General features: G+C 39.2%; 1 protein-coding gene across 7 annotated transcripts in view; it reads right to left on the bottom strand.

The window, feature by feature from the left end:
- Window positions 1-20770, bottom strand: part of BICD1 (BICD cargo adaptor 1) — a 310321-nt gene that overhangs the window by 22985 nt on the left and 266566 nt on the right. For 3 of the 7 annotated variants that reach the window (XM_065411863.1, XM_065411872.1, XM_065411845.1), the window contains one exon: window positions 13402-13771. In XM_065411863.1, the coding sequence (XP_065267935.1) occupies window positions 13402-13771 (370 nt within the window). Of the gene's footprint in view, window positions 1-12307; window positions 12499-13401; window positions 13772-20770 lie in introns of those variants that run through there. The other 4 variants (XM_065411827.1, XM_065411819.1, XM_065411854.1 and 1 more) reach the window with 4 other exon arrangements.

Consider the following 20770-nt stretch of genomic DNA (forward strand, 5'->3'; position numbering starts at 1 on the left):
GTCCCTACCAGTCGTATGTTCTTATATTCTTTTTTATATCTGTATTTTATCAAAATCTTGTACCCATTGCCCAACACTGTAGAAACATTTTCACCTATCTGAAAGCATCATTCAAAATAATCTTTTTTAAAAAGCCGTGCTGGTCCATCCCCAGTCTGTTCCACTTCTCAATTCTCTATACCTCTCTCGGTCTTCTCTCCCCACCTTTTAACATGCTGTCCCATAGCAGGAGACCAGACAGCTGATTTTTCATAATTTTTTAGTTAGTTTTATTCAGTACTTTCTTCTGACACCTGGATTACCTGCCAGCCCCAATTAAAGTCTCCCCCTGGTCTTTCCATGGACTCCATTGGTCACGTGAATGACAATCAGATCAAAGTAATGCAAGCAAAGCTGTATGTCAACTTTAACCTTCAGCTTTGCCTCATTGTGGCTTATTGTAACATGCATTTGTATGTTACAATGGCTTATTGTAACATTGTAACGTGCATTTTTTTCCAGATACAAAAAACAATATTAAGAAATTTCTTGACCGTTTGACACTTTTTTATTGTATGTCATGCTTTTGCATTTTTATAATGAATATAATTTGTGGGATATTTTTTAAATCATTCCTCACTAAATCTAATGAAAAGCTAAATAGGGGTTAGTAAATTAGCAGAAATGGGAATGGACAGAAGCTTAAAAAGCTATTATGTTAAGGGTGTTATACATTTCACAGAAATAGCATTTCTATAGATCCAAGCATCTACAGTGTACACACTTATATTAAAAATGTGGTGTATCATTTAGAGGCTTCAAAAGCAAAAAGGAAAAGGCTTATAAACATATCACTTGTGATACTGTTGTCTAGGTTATCAATTTTCAGTTTAAGACTGGTGGATACATTTCAAAGGTCATTCTGGCCTGCAAACATGGCCAAGGCCATGGTACAATTTGTACCATGTCAGGGTACAAGTAAGGTCTGATCCAAGCCTGCTGAAGTCAAGGTGAATGGGATTTTGGTAGGCTTTGGAACAGGCTCTAAAGGCACAGTTGGCAACCGTCACAGCCCAAAACAGCAATATATCTACACTAATGAATATGTTCATTTTGATGACAGAAGTTACTGGTGAGATTAGATGATGACCTCCCAAGGAATAGCTCGCAACAGAGATAAAAAAGTCCCTGCTTCACTAACTTAAACAAGCAGAGACTCACTTCTGTACCATCTTACGTTTTCAGATGACTAGCACAATAATTAATATTCAGGTATTGTTGGTGATCAAAATCAGTAACTCATGAAACCACATTAAACCTTTTCACAGAACATAAAGACAGACAGTATTTGTTAAAGGAATTTTGAAGAAGTGTCAATGATTGTTTCAGATAATTGAGGGTGGTAGCTTCAGGAACACAATCTTTTTATGGAAAGTAACAGAGTACTGGTAATACATTTTTTTAAAGGTGTGATGTGTTACCTGCCTATATACTTGGTTGGAAACAGCCTAAAGTCTAATGGATTCTAATCAAGAACTTCCAACAGAAGTTGCTAAAATTTGTTATTTAAATGAGACAAATTCAATCTAATAACCAGGTAACAATTTTTATACACATGGAAAAAAGTCAATAACCTCTTGATAATATTCAGCCTTAAGACATGGACTTCACTGCAATCCTTTATTTCTTTATTTAATTTTGTTTTGTAGCTGGCAACATATCTTCATAAGGAGGGTTTTTTTAAATGCACTTTAAAAACGTAATGAGAAAATACAAAGAGAAGCAAATACAACCAGTGGCACAGCAGTAAATTCATGTCATCATAATAGTTAAATGATATTGATCAGCATGAAATGTATGCCATCGGTCTTGTCTGTGGTAATTAGGAAGCTAAACATAACACAGAAAAAGCATAAAGCAAAGTGGTCCTATTCACAGTGGCACCAAGAGGTAAAAGTACATTTAGCCAGCTGATTTCTTGATCAGTTACAGCCAGCTAAAGTCCTTGGCAATGATACTTCTCTTCAGTTTTGTAGTAGCTTTCACAAGGACAATGTACCACAGTAGGAGTGATGTAAATGCATAATGCTCATTAAGCTTAGTTAAGTGAGCATATCAGATGTAGAACATGTAGACCCTAATAGCAAGGATATATAGATATTTCTATATGTGTGCTGTAACCCCACACATTAAACAATGAAAACAAATTACACACACACAAATGACAGGTTTCAGAGGGGTAGCCATGTTAGTCTGTATCCGCAGAAAGAACAGGAGTACTTGTGGCACCTTAGAGACTAACAAATTTATTTGAGCATAAGCTTTTGTGGGCTAAAACCCACTTCTTCAGATGCATAGAATGGAACATATAGTAAGGAGATATATATACACACATAACATGAAAAGGTGGAAGTAGCCATATGAACTCTAAGAGGCTAATTAATTAAGATGAACTCATCAATTAATTAGCCTCTTAGAGTTGATATGACTACTTCCACCTTTTCATGTTCTGTATGTATATATCTCCTTACTATATGTTCCATTCTATGCATCTGAAGAAGTGGGCTGTAGCCCACGAAAGCTTATGCTCAAATAAATGTGTTAGTCTCTAAGGTGCCACAAGTACTCCTGTTCTTTTTACACACACAAATGGTTCATTACAAAAATAATAGAAAACAGAGAAACACAGAACAAAAAGTGGACACAGGTAATAACATTAAATTAAAGATGTCTAAATTATCCTTTTTGTATGTAGCACCTGGTTTAGTTAAAGTTCATGACCCTGAAAAAATTGATTAAAATAATTTCCATAAACAGTGTTAGACACATTAAACTAATGTTGCAGGAATCCTGTAAATGTCAATATCCTGTCTGCGTATAAAAATAGATAAGGCAACTTGCGTATATGAATTCAGACCATAAACATGAATGCATTCACTGCGCATACAAATATATTTTATGCATATTCAGGGGATCACAGAGAAACTCAGACCAAGACCCTCTTGCTCATGACGCACCCAGGAGAGTAATTTGTAGTTGACCTCAGTTTTGTGAATTTGGAGGATTTCCAGAGTTAGGACAATATTTTTAAAATGTTGGACCAGATTCATCAGCATGCTCCAGCTGCTTTGTGTTGCTTCAATTACATAGAGCAGCCACAAATTGATCTGATCTGGCTGGTTAAGCCAAGTTTATGGCTGCTTTTCATCCCAGTAGAAAGCAACCAGAGCCTACTGGTGAATCTAGCCCAGCATTTTTAAGGTATGTTAAAATTTTGAATGAATTAATTTTGACAGATTCCTTTGAAAAGCAGGATTATGTTGTACTGTTGAATTTTTATCTATATATTTGTGGATAAGTTAAACAAAAAAGTTAATTATTTATCACGATGTATACATAAAATTGTATCTTACACACAATAAAATTCTGAGTCCAGAAGCCCTGTTACAGAATCAAACGCTTAGTCAACAGGTAACTAGCATAGAAGGAATTGTCATTTTCTGTCCATATGACTTCTCTTTTCTGAATGTATTCCATTGACCCAAAATATTTAATTTAAGACAAGGAGAAGAAAGGATTTTTTAAAAACTGTCCAAGTCTACAATCAACCTCGTTCTAGGAGACAAGTGAGGCATTATTAGGGCTTGGTTGAATAGGCTGATGATATACTTTTGAAAAGCAGGCTAACTGCAAAATTAGTACTTGAGCTAAGAACTTTCATCAATGGCCTTGGATCACTTTCTTTTTAAAAATTATGCTTTCCTAGTTGTATGGGTTTCTAACAGTCCTGCTGTCCCAAAAGAAAGAGATGTTAGAACAAATCAAAGTTTAGGAATTTAAGGGATTCTTATGGTACTGGAGTTTATAAAGTTAGGAACAGTTTTCTAGATTTTGTTCTTAACTGCAAAGCAAAGCTGAAGTGCTTATTAGCCGCTAAAATTAGAAGTTATAACCTGTATCACTCCAAAGCTTGAAGATTAATAGCATCAGAAAAAAGAAGATAGAAACCAAACAGTTAAAAAAACAAAAACACTTTTTCTTCTCTTTCAAAGGTGTAAGTTACACTGGCTATTAGGGCTGTCACATAATTGCAGTTAACTTAAGCGATTAACTCAAAACAAATTAACCCAAACAAAAAAATTAACCATGATTAATTGCAGTTTTAATCACACTGTTAAGCAATAATAGAATACCAATTTACATTTATTATAAATATTTTTGGATGTTTTTCTACATTTTCAAATATATTGATTTAAATTACAACACAGAATACAAAGAGTACAGTGCTCACATAATATTATTTTTATTACAAATATTTGCACAGTAAAAAAGAAACAAAAGAAATAATATTTTTCAATTCACCTCATGCAAATACCATAATGCAATATCTTTTTCGTTAAAGTGCAACTTACAAATGTAGATTTTTTTGTTTGTTACATAACTGCACTCAAAACCAAAACACTTTTGTAGCCGGCGTTGCAAGGTATTTACATGCCAGATATGCTAAACATTCGTATGCCCCTTCATGCTTTGTCCACCATTCCAGAGGACATGCTTCCATGCTGATGATGCTTGTGAAAAAAATAATGCATTAATTAAATATGTGACTGAACTCCTTGGGGGAGAATTGTATGTCTCCTGCTCTGTGGTTTTACCCACATTCTGACATATATTTCTTGTTATGGCAGTTTCAGATGACTACCCCGCATATATTGTTCGATTTAAGAACACTTTCATTGCAGATTTGACAAAACGCAAAGAAGGTATCAATATGAGATTTCTAAAGATAGCTACAGCACTCGACCCAAGATTTAAGAATATGAAGTGCCTTCCAAAATCTGAGTGGGACGAGGTCTGGAACATGCTGTCAGAATTACTGAAAGAGCAACACTCTGATTTGGAAACTACAGAACCCAAACCACCAAAAAAAGATATCATCTGACTCAACTGATGAAAATGAATGTGCATCAGTCCACACTGCTTTGGATCATTATCAAGCAGAACCTGTCATCAAGTTGGAAGCTTGTCCTCTGGAATGGTGGTCGAAGCATGAAGGGGCATATGAATGTTTAGCATATCTACCATGTAAATACCTTGCAATGCCGGCTACAAGAGTGCCATGTGAACGCCTGTTCTCACTTTGAAGTGGCATAGTAAATAAGAAGCGGGCAGCATTAGTTCACATAAATGTAAACAAACTTGTTTGTCTTAGCGATTGGCTGAACAAGAAGTAGGATTGAATGGACTTGTAGCTTCTTAAGTTTTACATTGTTTTGTTTTTGAGTGCAGTTATGGAAAAAAATAATTCTACATTTGTAAGTTGCACTTTCACAATAAAGAGATTTCACTACACTACTTGTATGAGCTGAACAGAAAAATACAATTTCTTTTATCATTTTTACAGTGCAAATATTTGTAATAAAAAATAATATAAAGTGAGCCCTGTATACGTTGTATTCTGTGTTATAATTGAAATCAATATATTTGAAAATGTAGAAAACATCCAAAATATTTACATAAATGGTATTCTATTGTTGTTTAACAGTGCGATTAAATCTGTGATTAATTTTTTAATCACACGATTAATCATGATTAATTCTTTTAATTATCTGACAGCCCTAGCTATAATTATTTACTCCTGGGGGAATTTTGCGCCACTTCATGCGTGCAGAAAACATGTCCCCCCACAGAAAGTGATGGGGAAGCAAAAGGAAGCCATGCTGCGGGGGTGGATGCCCATGGGCATAGTTTGAGGGGGTATTCCCCCCCACACACACCAGAGGCGAGGTGTGGAGAGGCACGCGGAGTCACATGCCACTGCCTCTTGCATTTCTGTGGGCACAGAGCTGCCCGGCTGGAGGAGGGTGCCTGTTTTCTGTACAACAGTGAGTGCCCATAGTGGGGCAGGGCAAGGGTGGCGGGGAAAATGGGGACAGGGTGGTGAGAGGAAGAGGCAATGGAGAAGGAAGGGGGTGGGATAGGGCAGGGAAGTGGATGTGGGAGTGAGGGGAGGGGGATAGAGGCAGGGGGCAGTGGGGAAGGGGGATGGGATGGGGAAGAGAAGGGGATAGGGGAATGGGGGGGGAGTGGGAACTCGTCATGCGGCATCTCCTCAACAGCAGTTGCAGCTGGGGCTCCCCCATTAAGCAGTTCCATCAACCCCCCACCCTGATGAGCCCCAGCCATCCTGCACTTGGACCACCCCGAAGAGCCCCGCATGCCAAGCCCCATCCTCCCAAATCCAGACCCCCCCTGATGAGCCCTATCCCCCACCCCAGGCTCCCCATGCTGAGCCCCAACCACCTTCATCTGGACTCCCCTGCAGAGTCCCATTGTCCCTGTACCCGGAACCGCCCAACAAGCCCCTGTGCATCCAGATCCCACACTGAGCCGCCTGCACCCAGATTTTCCCACACAGAACCCTCTTACCCCACACACTTGGATCCTGCTGGGCTGAAGCTGCCTGCCCACACCTGGTGTACCTGGCGCAGAGGGAGGGGCAGGGCCTGGGGTGTTTCTGGGGCAGTCCCAGCCCTTGTGCTGTGTCAGGATTGGGTGCAGCCTCACCGCTGAATTCCTGTCCTTAAGGGTGCTGCAGGGTGATCTCCCACATCCATGCAGCCAGCAGCCTGAGCTCCCCACTGCCATGCTGGAGCCTTCACATTTACTTATTGACAAATAAAATTTGCAGAATTTTAAAATATGCAGAATTGTGCAGAATTTTTACTTTTTTATTTTTTGGTGCAGAATTCCCTCAGGAGTAATAATTGTCCCATAAGGATTACTCTACTGGTTGAGGATTGGCCAAAGGGATGAACTATGGCCCCACCCCTTATAGACACCCTCGTAACCTCTCCCCACCATCAGGTGACCCTGGTTTAGAAGGGAAGGGAATAGGTAGTGCAGAGACAGATTTATGTGCTGTGGGGGGTTCCCATATACCAAGGGAATCCACTGGCTGCCACTTTCCAGCAGCCTGAGCAGTGCAAAGAGGCTGGAACAGAAACCAAGGATCTGGCCCCATGTGTTAAATACACACATATAACATTTTCATTATAATTAAACGCATGCACACACTTACTAACAAAGAGGTAAGTGAAATATAAATCAAATAAAAACAGAATAAAAATTGTATAAAATACTTCTGCGGAAAATTATTAAATTAAATATTCAGTAGATATGCAGTACTGGTACAGGAAACAATTCTTTAAAAAACCCAAACCAACAACATACAACTGGAAATGAAAAAATAAAAGCCATGTGAATTTTTCATCACTTGTGAGCTGATCTAGCAAGGTACTAGACACCTGCTGACAGATGCTCAGTGCCGTCCATCTCCCCTGATGCTAATGAGATTTGAACATGCTGAGCCCCTTCGAGACACTCACTACCTTAGAGGATTCAACCTCTTTGTGATTTAAAACCCTTCAAACAGTTTTTTATTTAAACAAAAACCCTTCCCAGCTCACTACGTTATTCTTTATGCAAAGGCTGTATAGTAATTAATAAATTAATTCGTCATTAATAGTAATGAAATCTACAACCTATAGCGCCAAATCAACAGCTTGTATAAATGAGGATAGCTCCAATGGAACTACACTGATTTACATAAGCTGGGGATCTGGCCTCAGCTGGTCTCTGAATTTCAGAGAGAAATGTCACTTCTACAGGGTTTCTTTTGTGTTTGTTTTTCAAACCGATTAGATAGAGTTCTAGAGCACAAACATAATTATCCATTCAATGGTACTTTTCTATCAGAAAAAACTGGGTGATTTCTCCTCTTGACAAATCTGAAACACTTCAACACGTATCCTGTATGGTATTTTTACATATTTAAAGTCTACTGTTGGTAAATATAAATATAACAATGCACAAATGTAAAACCTGAAATAGTTTGATACAGTAGCCTGCAAAAGAAGGGCAGAGATCTGTATGTCCCCAAAAATATTGTGGGTGACCTCTTAATAGCAGTAAGATTGAACATCAAAGAGAGTAATACAGAACAGTTTAGTATCAACTACTGTACGGTGGGTCAAACGTTTTATGGAGAATAAACTGCAGGCATTCATTTTTCTACAGCATGCTCAAAAGCCTCCTATGAAACCATTATCTAAAGCTTTTCTCTCCAACTCCAAGAATCTCAATGGAGCGAAATGTATCATTTTAAGCTCAGATTGCTACAAATAACATAGAACTTTTATGTCAAAATAACGGATGTGACAAAGAAAGAGAGCTGAGGACCAACCTTGGACCTTTTCCCCTTCCCTTCACTGACAAAGTCAAGAAAGGACAACAGAAACATGGCCTCTATCAAATTTGGGGTAGTGAAATATTAAAGACCATCTCATCACATCTACAGGGTCTGTGCATGAAAATTAGAGGGGAAGGAGTCCAGATACAACTGAAAACAAAAGGTCATTGGTGATACAATGTTGCATGCTGTGAGGTTGTCAAATTCAGCATCAAATTCATTACCGAGACTCCTTTAAAAGGAATAAATGATGTTATAGGGCCTTTTGCTTCCTTTTTGCTCTCATTTTCTCATGTAAATAGGAAAACAACCACACACAACAAAGAGGGCTGCAGTTGCACAGTGCACATCCTGGTTGGCTCAGCCTAGTGGAGAAGTAATCTTTATCGGCATAAAAAAGCTTATTGATAAAGTAAGCGGGGGATAGGGAACAAATCTCAATCCTAGATGTGATCCGTAAACTGAGATCCCAGTGTAGTGTGCAGCAAGATCACAGTACAGCTAAACACATATTACCCTGAGGAAGTCAAACAAGATGTTTTGTAAGTGAACTGATAGGTGTTCTTCAGCAATTGTGATTAGAATCCTTTAGCACAATAAAGGAGCCCAGATGGATCATACTGCAATAATCTGAAATCAGAAGGGTCTATATGTGCTGATTTAGTTGCACATTGGAGTCAACTGGGATCAAGAAGGAATCAAGAATTCTTTCCTGAGAATTCTTTAACTCAGCCATTCTTTACTGGAGCCCCTTACTGCAGATACCAACCCAACTTCTCCTCTGCCAAAAGGCTAGAAGCGCCAGCACTTTCCTAAAAGTAGGGAGCAGTGTCCAGGAATGTGGCATGGCTAAAGATAGCCAGGGGATGTGCCAAGCAGGAGATCTAAAAGAAGGGCAGCATCAAGGAACAAATGAACAACACAGATGGGAATGTAAAAACAGGTGCATGGGGAGCTGATCACAGATAGGGAGGCATAACTGATATCTTTCCAACCAAGTTCACTTATTTTAGCCCTTAGTCTTCCTCATCAAATACATCTCTAATTCTAACACACTGGAGATTAAAGAATGACTAGAGAAGTCTAAATGTCATAGGGTGAAATTGTTTTATGAAGGAAATGCTGATTTTAAATATCCATAACTTAAAAAAATTACTGAACCAATAGTATTTTTCTTTCCTCACCGAGGACATTAAAACAATACAAGTTTGAAGTTCCTACCTTTAGCCATTTTTTTTCACTCTTGCATAACTTGAAGATACCTGGACCAATTTTTCTCAAACTTCAGTGAAAAATCCATCTCAGAACTCAGACCGAGTATGGACAATTTCAGCCCAAGGGCTATATGTTTGAGGAAGTGAGGGAGTTATGGAGGGGTTAGAGTGGGAGGCACATGTCAACCTTACCTTGGTGTTCACTACCTGTAAGCACTATAATAAGTAGAAGGATGTTCATTTATAAGATTAAATATAGGGGGGTTAAATTGTAGATGAAGAGAACAAACCATATCAATAGGGACACTTGTTAAAAAAAAATAGTGAACTTGATGGGCACCAAAGTGACCGCCAGACAGTCCTACTGGACCAGAAGGCTCGTTTCTTTGAAGTGGAGATTCAAAGAAGAAATGTATAAAACACTAAAGGAGTCGAAGTGGGAGCGATGGGTTATGGAGTCTTCTTGGGACTGTGTCATAGGAGTTGGGTAAGAAGAGCACAGGAAAAGTTTGCTGAAGAAAGGTTGCCAACTGCTTTGGGATGGCTGTGGATGTTTTAATTCTGTGTCATCACTCTTGAATTCTATTGCTAATTCTACTTGTGATTTCTCATTTAAATGAAAATGGCTGCTAGAATCTTTGTATTTCATCCTGTTGTGTAGTTTGGGTTTGGATGCCATTGTTATCTGACAATCCACACAATGAAGAGGTATTGCTATTTGTTGAGCACCAAATGTTGTGCCCGATTCAGTACAATGCATGGAGAAATACCCAGTTCCTGACACAAAGAGCTTACAAAATTCCCGTAAAAATGGACAATGGATTAAGGTGTTTATGCTTTCTGCTTTGGGGAACAAGAAAATACAACTAAGCCTGCTGCAATAAGAACAATGTTAGTCAATTTCCCACTGTCATTCACAATCCCTATTCTAAAATAGGCCCAGGGTAATCTTTAAACCTGAAGCTGATATAAAACTTTGATCAACATACTCAATTGTAAAGTAAAATGAGGAAATGTAAAGTAAAATGAGGAAGGCAAAAACTATCTGCCTTCATCAGGATTACGTGCTCAGTAGAACATTCATTTGAACAAACAACTATAATAGGTTTACTCGAGATGTAGGCCATATGAAAGCATAAAAGGCCAATAAATCACACCCATGAAACCATTTTAGGGGTATTTTACCTTGAGAAGGAAAAGGAATACATGAATATATAACACTGTCTTAAGAACCTAATAGTCTTTGAGGATATGCTGGTGCACCTACAGTGCACTGTTTAACTAAAGGCATTTATTATCAATGGAACACTTCTGCTTTTCAAGTACCAAGAAGTTATTTGGCCTCTACTATGCAGAAGGTCAGATGAGATTATTGTAATGGCCCCTTCTGGCCTTAAAATCTATGAATCTTGTAAATTCTACATTAACAAAAGAAACTCCTTTACAAAAATCTACTTTTGCAATGTTTGAGTGCACCCATACCTCCCATTGATTTCAAATTGGGAGTTCTGGGTATGCAAATAATGCAAGATCAGTTTCTTTAGGGGTGTGTAAGTGGCTCCCAGAAATAGTGATCATGACCCCATTCTAAGAGGAGGAAGAAACAACAAATACCAACAGTATTTGTTTAACAGATTCCTGTCTAGAGGGTAGTTATAGACACACATGATCTTGTCTTACTACCCTTTCCTCCAAATGATGAGAAATATTGACACAACTGCTTCAATATGCTCCTATTGAAATAATCACTTCTATCAGGTAAGGACTGATTGTTTATTCTAAGTAACCCCATATGGTGCTCCTAGAGCAATGCAATGGGAATATTTGAAAGGAATTCCTGATGATAGACAGATATGATTTGCTGTGCAAGGCTGTCATTTCTTAGCTGCTGCCTTCATCAGTCAGCCATTCAATTTTTTGACAGTAGAATCTTATGGGTGTCTGCTTTGTTCAGGCTTCCTACAGTTCTGCATCTGGTATATGAGCCAGTGTCATTTGAATCACACTACTTTAAGCCTGCTGTGGTATTGCTTTCACTAAGGGAGATATAGCGTATTCTGATATATTATGCTGTTTTCTTATAGCAGGTATTTTATTTATTTCAGAGGATGCCACCAGTCTGGTCTTCACCTCTTACATTTTCTGTCTGGGCTTCTTCTGCTTGGCAAGCTTCAAAGCAAACAGTTAAACATATCTATTGACAATCAAAAGTGTGCATGTTAATAGGCTAAAAACACTGCTCAGTCACAGATCATCCTCACTGCTTTCTGATTTCTGAGGAAAAAATAGCAATTATTAGTTTGCCCACCACGAAGAGTACAATGACATGACCTTAGGAACCAGGAAAGCTTCCTGGCAAGATGGACCCCATGAATCAATTTACATAAAATAAATCTTTTGGGAGCTTAATATTACCTTAAAAAAACTCCATTAAATAGCCAAGCACAAGCAGGGCACAGATACTACTGTTGGCCTTTGCCTATTTCCAGCCATTATATGCTATAGTGAGTGTTTTTGAACTCCTAATTCCTCTCTCACTTTCAGTTTGTATTTTCATCACTGGCTAACAAAAGAGGCACTGGACCAAATTCAGCCCTGGTGTAACTGGGTGCAACTCCTGTGGATGCCAATGTGAGTTGTGTCCACTTACACAATGGATTAACTTGTCCCACACCATCTAGAACCAGTTTTTGTACATGTGGGAGCTGACGTTCTGCCAGCAGCTGCAACAGATTACATAGGAGAGGACATTTTGATTTTAAAGTTGACAGAAGGTGCCCAAATTACATTGTGTGTGCAGTTTTGGGGTCCCCTATTCTGCTAATCACTTTGCACCACATGCACCCAAGGAAAAAATGTTTACCTGGTATGGCCACGGTTAACCTTTTTTCCTTGCTGAGACGGTACTCATGGATGAGTTCACTCATGGAAGGGGGGCCCCTCAGAAGAAATGATTCTGTGGAGGTGGGATCAAGGGGGGCTCTTAATATATTCTGTAGGTAGGTCCCTGAAGTCCTGGGATGGCTCTGATCACAAGGGGAAGGTGAGAATAGTCTTGCAGGAGATCCAAGAAAAATACATATGGAAACAAAAGAGTTTTACTTTAATTATCTTTAAATGCCTCATGAATGACAACAGCATGCTAATTTGTTTAACAGGTAAAACCAGCTAGTGTTGCCACCTCCTATCGTTTCCACGACATGGCATGTTGCCTGTGTCGGAAATTCTTTTTCATAGTTGAGGAGGAGATGAGGTTTATTTATTTATTCTCCACCCTCCTTCCCACCCCCTGATCATTATATTCAGCATTTAGTGGGCTCCCTGAACATTTTCTTATCCTTTGCATTGTGACCAGAAAGTACCGGGAAAGGGAATGAACATCCAGGACACTTCTCTAAAGGAGTCCTTTTCATTGTCAGAACCATTGACATCTCCACAACTACACAGCTTTGGCATGACAGTCAGAAGACAACATGAGAATTCACGGCTTGAACAACCAGAACATCTGCTTTAGGTTATAAACAGCAGTCATTCCCTCTGAATATGCAGAAAAGTTCATCCGAGTGAGCACATCCATATCCTTCTCCCATTCATGAGGAGACAGAGGCAAGCACTATAGCATATCAGAAAGACTTTGTTGGTTTATTTTAAAAAAAAAAAGCATTGACATGCTCACAGAGCATAGCTTTTTTTTAATTTCTGGAGGTTATTTTGCTGTGTGCAAAACCTTAACTCATTTTAAAAGGACATACAAGGTGCACTGAAACACTGACAGAATATAGTCTAAAACTATAGTAAAAAGGAGGAGATAACATTATGGGTAGATGGAATCAGAAACACATTTAGCCAGGCTTTGAGTTTCGATCAGCCACTATTTTTATCCACCCCTCTCCCTTCTCCCCAACCAAAATAATAAATAATAATAATAATAATCTGTTTACAATTCAGTGAATGACTTTAACTAAAGTCTGGCCACTGCACTGTACTATAAAGATCACCGCATGCATACCTTTTCCTCTGAGTGCCACTGCTGACCAGTAAGTTTGGTTGCTGTGGGCCCTGACTATGCAGGAGGAAAGTGTCTATGGTTGGCACGGTGGCTGATGCTTCCTCACTTACTTTAGAGCGGCTGTCCTTGCTCTTTCCAAGCTTGCCTTTGCTGCGTCGGGACTGCTCATGATCGAACTCTAAATCCTCCAGTCGCTGGGTGAGGGCAAGTTTTTGCTGGATAGCCATCCGCAATAGAGAGTTTAAGGTCTTCTTCTCATCCTCTGCAGCTGCCAACTGCCTTTGCATCTCGTCCAACTGTGTGACGTACTCATCACACCTGGAGAAACAAATGGAATAGAAGCCTAGTGAAGTATTCTAAGAACCAAACAGAGCAAAGCAGAGATGGGCCTGAACCAACACCCCAAATCTAAACCATAGACCAAGATTTGTATCAAGTTCACAGCTCAAACTCATCTCTAGGAAAGGCCTAATCTCAACCTTGCCCCCCCCCCACCCCCCTCACCACCACTACTCTGAGAAAATTTGGATTCAGATCTGGATTTCAGACTCTCAAGTTCAACAGGAGAATTTGGATCCAGAGTACTGGTGCGGCCCATGAAAACTTTTCAGATTTCAGATTCAGCTCATGAGTTTAGCTCTAGGATTTTGGTTTAGGACCACCCCTAATTTTGAGCACAATTGTTATGTGGGCAAATTAAACTGATAATTTACATAACATGAAGGGGGTCATAAATAATAAATTCTACCTAAAGCAAAGTATTACACAAAACAATACGACAAGAGCAGGAATATCTTCATTCAGTACCCAATATTGCATAGATTGTGTGATGAGATGCTATCAATTATTAGCCAGTATTAATTGTTCAAAAGGTATATGCCATTTTTAGGGATCAGGAGGTTGTTCGGTGTTTAGGCCCATTCAGTCCTTGACCCGACTTCCAATAAGGGAGCCAGTGAGGCAAATTGTAGTGAGTAGGGTTTTGTGATGTGGACACTTGCTCATTTTACACAAAAGCTGTCAGGTGGTAACTTTCAGACACTCTAGCTCACTCTTAGCAGAATTTGAAATGGTGAACTGTAAACAAAAGCTTTGTTTCCCATTACCATTCTCCTACTTCTCCCAACACTTCAGTGTTGGAGCTAAACAATAATTCACATCTGATCATACCCCTTATCTATCCCTCACTTATTTTACATCTACGTTTTAGTCTTACAACAACCTGACATTCTCTCACTATTCTAATTGTATATTATTTACATCAGAATGGTTGAATGATGAAACTCATTTTGTACAGAAATGTCAAAGAAATCAATCACTCAATAGTTTGAGTTTCTACACCACAGTTCTCCTTGTCTCACTCATTCTGGGACTTTGACCCATGTTGCATCTCATATTTGGTCTTTGGCAGGTTTTGAGGTACGACTATATTGCCCAGGTGATATAGTTAATGTTTATAAAATGCTTTGAAAATGAAAAATGAGTCTGACTTGATATGGCTTTAAACAGGGATTTCTAAAGCTAACAGTGGGCCAAGACATTATGTCATGGCATTAGTCAGTTGCTGGAGTGAAACAGCTTTAATTCTATTAAATGAAGAGCCTCTTTTCCAGTCAGAACTCTTTCTAGATGCAGTCCAATTATCCTGATAGTCAAACTGCTCTATGGATAACTAGAATGGGATAGTATCACTCATTCTCAGCAGCATCAAATGCTTCCTACATGCTTTTTAAAAAATACTAAAATATGCACCCACTATGTTAGAAATTTCATTACAAAAATTGTTTGAATTCACCACAAAATAAAAAAAAGATGTATTTAAATAACAAAATCCTACCATTTCTGTACTAAGGGCAAAATCCTATTTAAGTGTCACCCCACAGTAACTCTGCTGAAGTGTATGGAGTTACTATGGATTTACAACTGTGTAACAGAGACGAATTTAGCCCTAATAGCACTATCAACAGGAAATAAACATCCAGTCCACCATTTTATTTTCTCTCTCAAAATGTCTGACTCACAATAAACCTCTGAATTCTCGCTAACTGAATGATGAAACCATTTAAGTCTATGACTTTTATCCTTCAGTTAGAAAGCAGGAACACAGTGTTTGGAAAATTCTTACTCAATCTATATAGACATTGTGCTCTTCTTTCAAGTGATTTTAGCAATTTTAATTGCAAATAAAATCACTGTAAGCCAGACATAGCTTCAGTAATATCTGCTTTCTGCAGAGCTTTAACAAACAGGACTGCATTTGATTGTTCAAGCTATGTGGAAAACACATACTGCCGCAATGTTGGCTGGCTTACAGTCATCTCTGACACCTCTCGCTGATAGAAGCAGTTTGATGTTTATGTGTGTTTTAATAAATCTATTTGACAGGGCCACTAGAATGATGTCAGCATCCTGGAAATTAGATCAATTTGAAATACAAATGGCTGTAATACCCACGATATCTCAGATTTAAATTCTTACTCACTGGGATCCGACAGATCTTGTATCTCCCTTCTCCAGTTCTCCTCTTCAGTTTACCCAAGAAGAGATAAAGAAACTTTGACTTCTAACTACATCCCCAATGGGAAATTTACAAAAAAAATGTAACTACTAGATTCAACAACACAAACACTTGCAGGATAACACTAGCAACAGAACTGATTGCTTTGCTTTCATATGCCAATGATGCAGTTTCCTTGTTGGGATAAAATTAGTTGGCCTTAGACCTCAGAGAATACATGCTCTGCAACTGCACAACTGCCTTGTAAAACAGTGTAACTGCGCAGTTATTATTTAAACATAAGGCTTAATGAAGATGTATGTTATTAAAACCAATTTAGACAAACACACTTCTCACTGCTGTATAGGAAATCATCATAAATTGGCTTTAGAAGTTTGGACATACTAGAAGTTTTTTTTACTGGTTGTTTGTGACCTCACATGCATGTCACCGATGACCTAATAAAAGCAGTTTTCTGACTGTTATCCTTAATTTTCTATACATCATAAACTTATTTTCATAACAGCAATAAGACATTCTTGACAATTCATTGCAGGGCAATTAAAGTCACTTGATCTACACCACTACCCAAAGTATGCTATAATCTCTCAGAAACGTACGGCCCATTGTTTCTATGGTTTGTTGACCACCAGTGTTCTAAAAGGTTAAGCACATCCACAAAACAGTCAAGTCAAAGGCTATGATTGGCTTTTGAGGCTGCTGAATCACCAAAGTGCTACACGTCTCCTTGAAGTCCACAGTGGTGGAAACTATTCCCTTTTACAGGAGGTAACTACCTGTTGTAGCTGTGGTACTTTCCCTCTGTTAAATATTCCATACAACATGCAATCATGGGATAAAAAGATAGACATTTCTGATTAAAGAAATAATAATAATATGCATATCTATAGGGCCTTTCACCCAAAGTCTCCAAACACTTTACACACATTAATTAAGCCTCGCAAGATATTGTGGTGGAAAAAAGTTAAGCGCTAAAATGACGTGGGTGGTGGGTAAGCGGGGCTCCAAGAGGCATTGTGGCTCAGAATGGGAGTTTTAAATACACCTCAGTGATTTAGAAGCACAAATTCTACTGACTTTCAGTGGGACTTGTGCTCCATCCTCGGAGTCACAATTTTCTTCTGGAATGGAAGTAAGCTGATATTGGCCCATACCACCAGTCAGTTACCATCACCAACACCCACTCCCAACACAGGCTCAGCTGTGATGGCCAGCAAGAAGGTGGGCTGGGAGCCAAGACCCCTTCTCCCTTCCTTCAGCACTAGACCGCTTTTTCTGACCCCCTCCCACCATATCGTCTGCTGTGGCATGTGGAAATTAAGATTGTTTTTTAAAAGGCTTCAGTCTATTACTATGCTCTCTCCATGTGTGTTCCTCTGTCTGTCACACTGTTTCACAGGAATGATGCTCAAACCCTCTGCCACTCACTCAGAAGGAGTAGAGAGGGCAGGCGTCTCGTATCAGGTCTAGGGATACAGGAAGGAGCAGCAGATTGAGTGGGTAGGTTAGGGATCAGATCTGGGGCTCAAGTGGGCAGCAGCTGTTGGCAGTGGATTAGATCAGCTGATGCTCGTCCAGGCAATAAATAGGAATTCAAATTCTACTCTGCCAGCAGGGTTCCATCTATGTCCATGGCTCCAGCAGATCACTTCCCTTGTTGAATAAACTTCAGCATGAATACCCTATTAATATTCACAAACAAAAAATGCCATTATAAAAGAATTATGGCTGAAATAATGGAGTCCAGCTAGCACCCCAAAACATAATTACACTTAAAAAACTTCTTCACCTTTAAAAAACCCAAACATTAGAATGTTTGGAGATGACCAGTTAAGAGACTGAGCCTGTTCCCCACCACCACATAATATTTCCCCACTCAGCTAACGTGGCCCATCCGGCCTTAACTGACTCTCCAAAATTTGCAAAAATCCATGCAAAGGTCAAAATAACAACTGTCTTAGGAGAGCATGGGGAATGGATCCTCCTTTGAACAGGAAATGGATTTTTATCAAATCTTCCCCTGTGGGTGGGTGGGAGGAAATCTAGAGTTGTGGGGAGCATGTGCTCCTGGCAGGAGAGGGGGAGCAGATGGGGGATCTGCCCCTTTAGCATCCATGTGAGGAACAGAACTGCTGTTTCCCCCTTGAAGACATGTATTTAAAAGGCTGCATCACCACAAAGATGGTATATCTGATTTTGTACAGCAGAGCACCAGAACAAATAAACAAAAGTTTCCCTACAAAACAGAAAAGTGTACTTCATAAAGGAAAAAATACTCTCCTGGCAAATACTATAAGACAGAAGAAATCATTTTAATATCTATATTTATAATATAACTCTTCTTTCAAGAAATGCCTTTCCTGCAGTATGGTCTCAGAAACAGAGATCATGTGATGCGGGGTTGCCATAGGGACCACTCTACTTTTCTTGAACAGCAGATTACACAACTGAATTTTCATGCTCAAGGTTATGCTACAACAGAGTCACGATTAGAAAAATCTCACATTCTCCCATTTTTTCAGACAAATATTTTTTTCTTGAATGGATGCCTACAGTACATTGTTTGGAGTAGCAATTTTTATTTAGACATACAGTGCTTCGAAACAGGGGACAATGACCTGCTGTATCATTTGAGCATTTGGAAAGAGCGACTTAAAAATAAAATTCCTTAGATTCTTGGGGAAGGGAAAAGAGAGGGGACATTTTCAGCAGAGCAGAACAAAAAAAATGCACTGATACATATGATCTGCAGTGAAATTTTAAAAACACACTGACTTTTAATGACTGTCTGTGCCCACAAAATACTACACAACCCCTTTTGAATACTTCAATGCCACTACCTTTAACCAACACTGCCTTCTATAATTCATGCAGTGAAATTTTTAAACACTGATGCGTGATGTTACTCATGGTTCTGGTTAACTCTAACAGACATGTGGAGCCTAATTCCAAATAGATCAGTCTGCAATAGTGTCATCCATATTTTATTGTTTTTACTCTATACAATTAGGCTCATATAGGAAAACTCTATATGCCAATAAAAGGCATTTGATCTTGATAAGTGATCCCTTGATTACAGTGGCCCCAACAATGCCCTTCCATGGTGTGACACATGGCCAGAAAGGGCCATGACTCAGATATAAATGACTCAGATTCAATCCTTAGGATACGTCTTTTGATTTATCCGGGATCGATATATCGCGTCTCATTAAGACGCGATATATCGATCCCCGAACGCACTCACCATCGACTCCGGAACTCCACCAGAGCGAGCGGCGGTAGCGCAGTCGACGGGGGAGCCGTGGCCATCGATCCCGCGCCATCTGGACCCCAGGTAATTCGATCCAAGATACTTCGACTTCAGTATAGCGTAGCTGAAGTTGCGTATCTTGGATCGATCCCCCCCTAGTGTAGACCAGCCCTTAAAGACATATGGGGAGATAATGTTTGTGTTTTTGTGTATTTACATATATATGTTTCAGAATGGTAGCCGTGTTAGTTTGTATCAGCAAAAACACGAGGAGTCCTTCTAGCCCATGAAAGCTTATGCCCAAATAAATGTGTTAGTCTCTAAGGTGCCACAAGGACTCCTCATTGTTTTTACATATATATGTGTAGTGGTGGACAATGTAATCAACAGTTCCTGTCTATGCTGTATTCTGATAATTCAGAGATCAAAAGAACATCCTGGCATTTAAATTCATTGTTAACATGGGATATCTCTGTATACATCTCTCTTTGAAATGTATAGCAAACCATCTGTGAATGGTGGAGGAACAAGCAAATTGCCTTATGTTAATTTGTATAGCTAACTATGCATGTATTTGGGTAAGATCTGGAATATTCAATAACCTGAGAGGTAATGTGTCCGATCCTTTGGGATTGGTAGAATCTTTTCTTTATATGATGAAATATGATTTTCAGAAATCTTCATCATATTTGACTTGGTACCTGGATGGAGGCCTGAGGCTGGGTACTTTAAGGGAACTGTGTTATTGACTTCTGAATAACCAGCAAGGTAATGAAGAAGCTGTTTTATGCTGGCTTGGTAAATCTAAGTATTGAATTATCCACCAGCTTTGGGGTTTGTCTGCCCCATTCTTTGCAGTTCACCCTAATTGAGTGACCTCATCTGGCCCGCACTGGGACCCCAGTCACAGTGGTATAGTCATGCTAGGCTACACATTACCACAGGTTAATTGGGTTTTTGGATCAGAACCACACGCTTGTCAAAATTAATTTTGATATTGGAGAGTTTAAGGGTTAAAAATCAGTTACAGTGAGTGACCCACGATCCTATAAAGATCTTGATAGAAAAAGCCTTGAAGAATCGTGCTCACAGAGGGGGTTGTCTTTTAAGAAAATGGCCCGGAGCAAAAACTGAAAAATCTGCTAATGACAAGGGATCCGGAAGCAGACCCAGTGAAAATGCTTGCAGTGAGAAACCAGCAGCAGTTTGAACAAAGACTGGCAGAAATTCAAATGCAAAAGAAGCAAGCTTTGGGCCAGTTGGAAAAAGAAGCTGCTCAAAGAAAGAAAGAAAGAAAGAAAGAAAGAAAGAAAGAAAGAAAGAAAGAAAGAAAGAAAGAAAGAAAAGCCCATGCAAGTCACATGGAATGGCTGGCTGCTGAGGAGAGGGTTGTCAGACTTAAGCTCCAAATCAAAAAAGCAATGGAAGAACAGCAAAAACTGTATCATTCTGAAAGTCCAGTCTATAACAATGTTGGTATGTTATTTGACTTTAGGCAGTTGTCTGTGTTTAACCAATTTTGCTATGACCAGGAAGAGGGTGTTTCTAA

The sequence above is a fragment of the Emys orbicularis genome, chromosome 1 (assembly GCF_028017835.1).
Source record: "Emys orbicularis isolate rEmyOrb1 chromosome 1, rEmyOrb1.hap1, whole genome shotgun sequence".
Taxonomy (NCBI): domain Eukaryota; kingdom Metazoa; phylum Chordata; order Testudines; family Emydidae; genus Emys; species Emys orbicularis.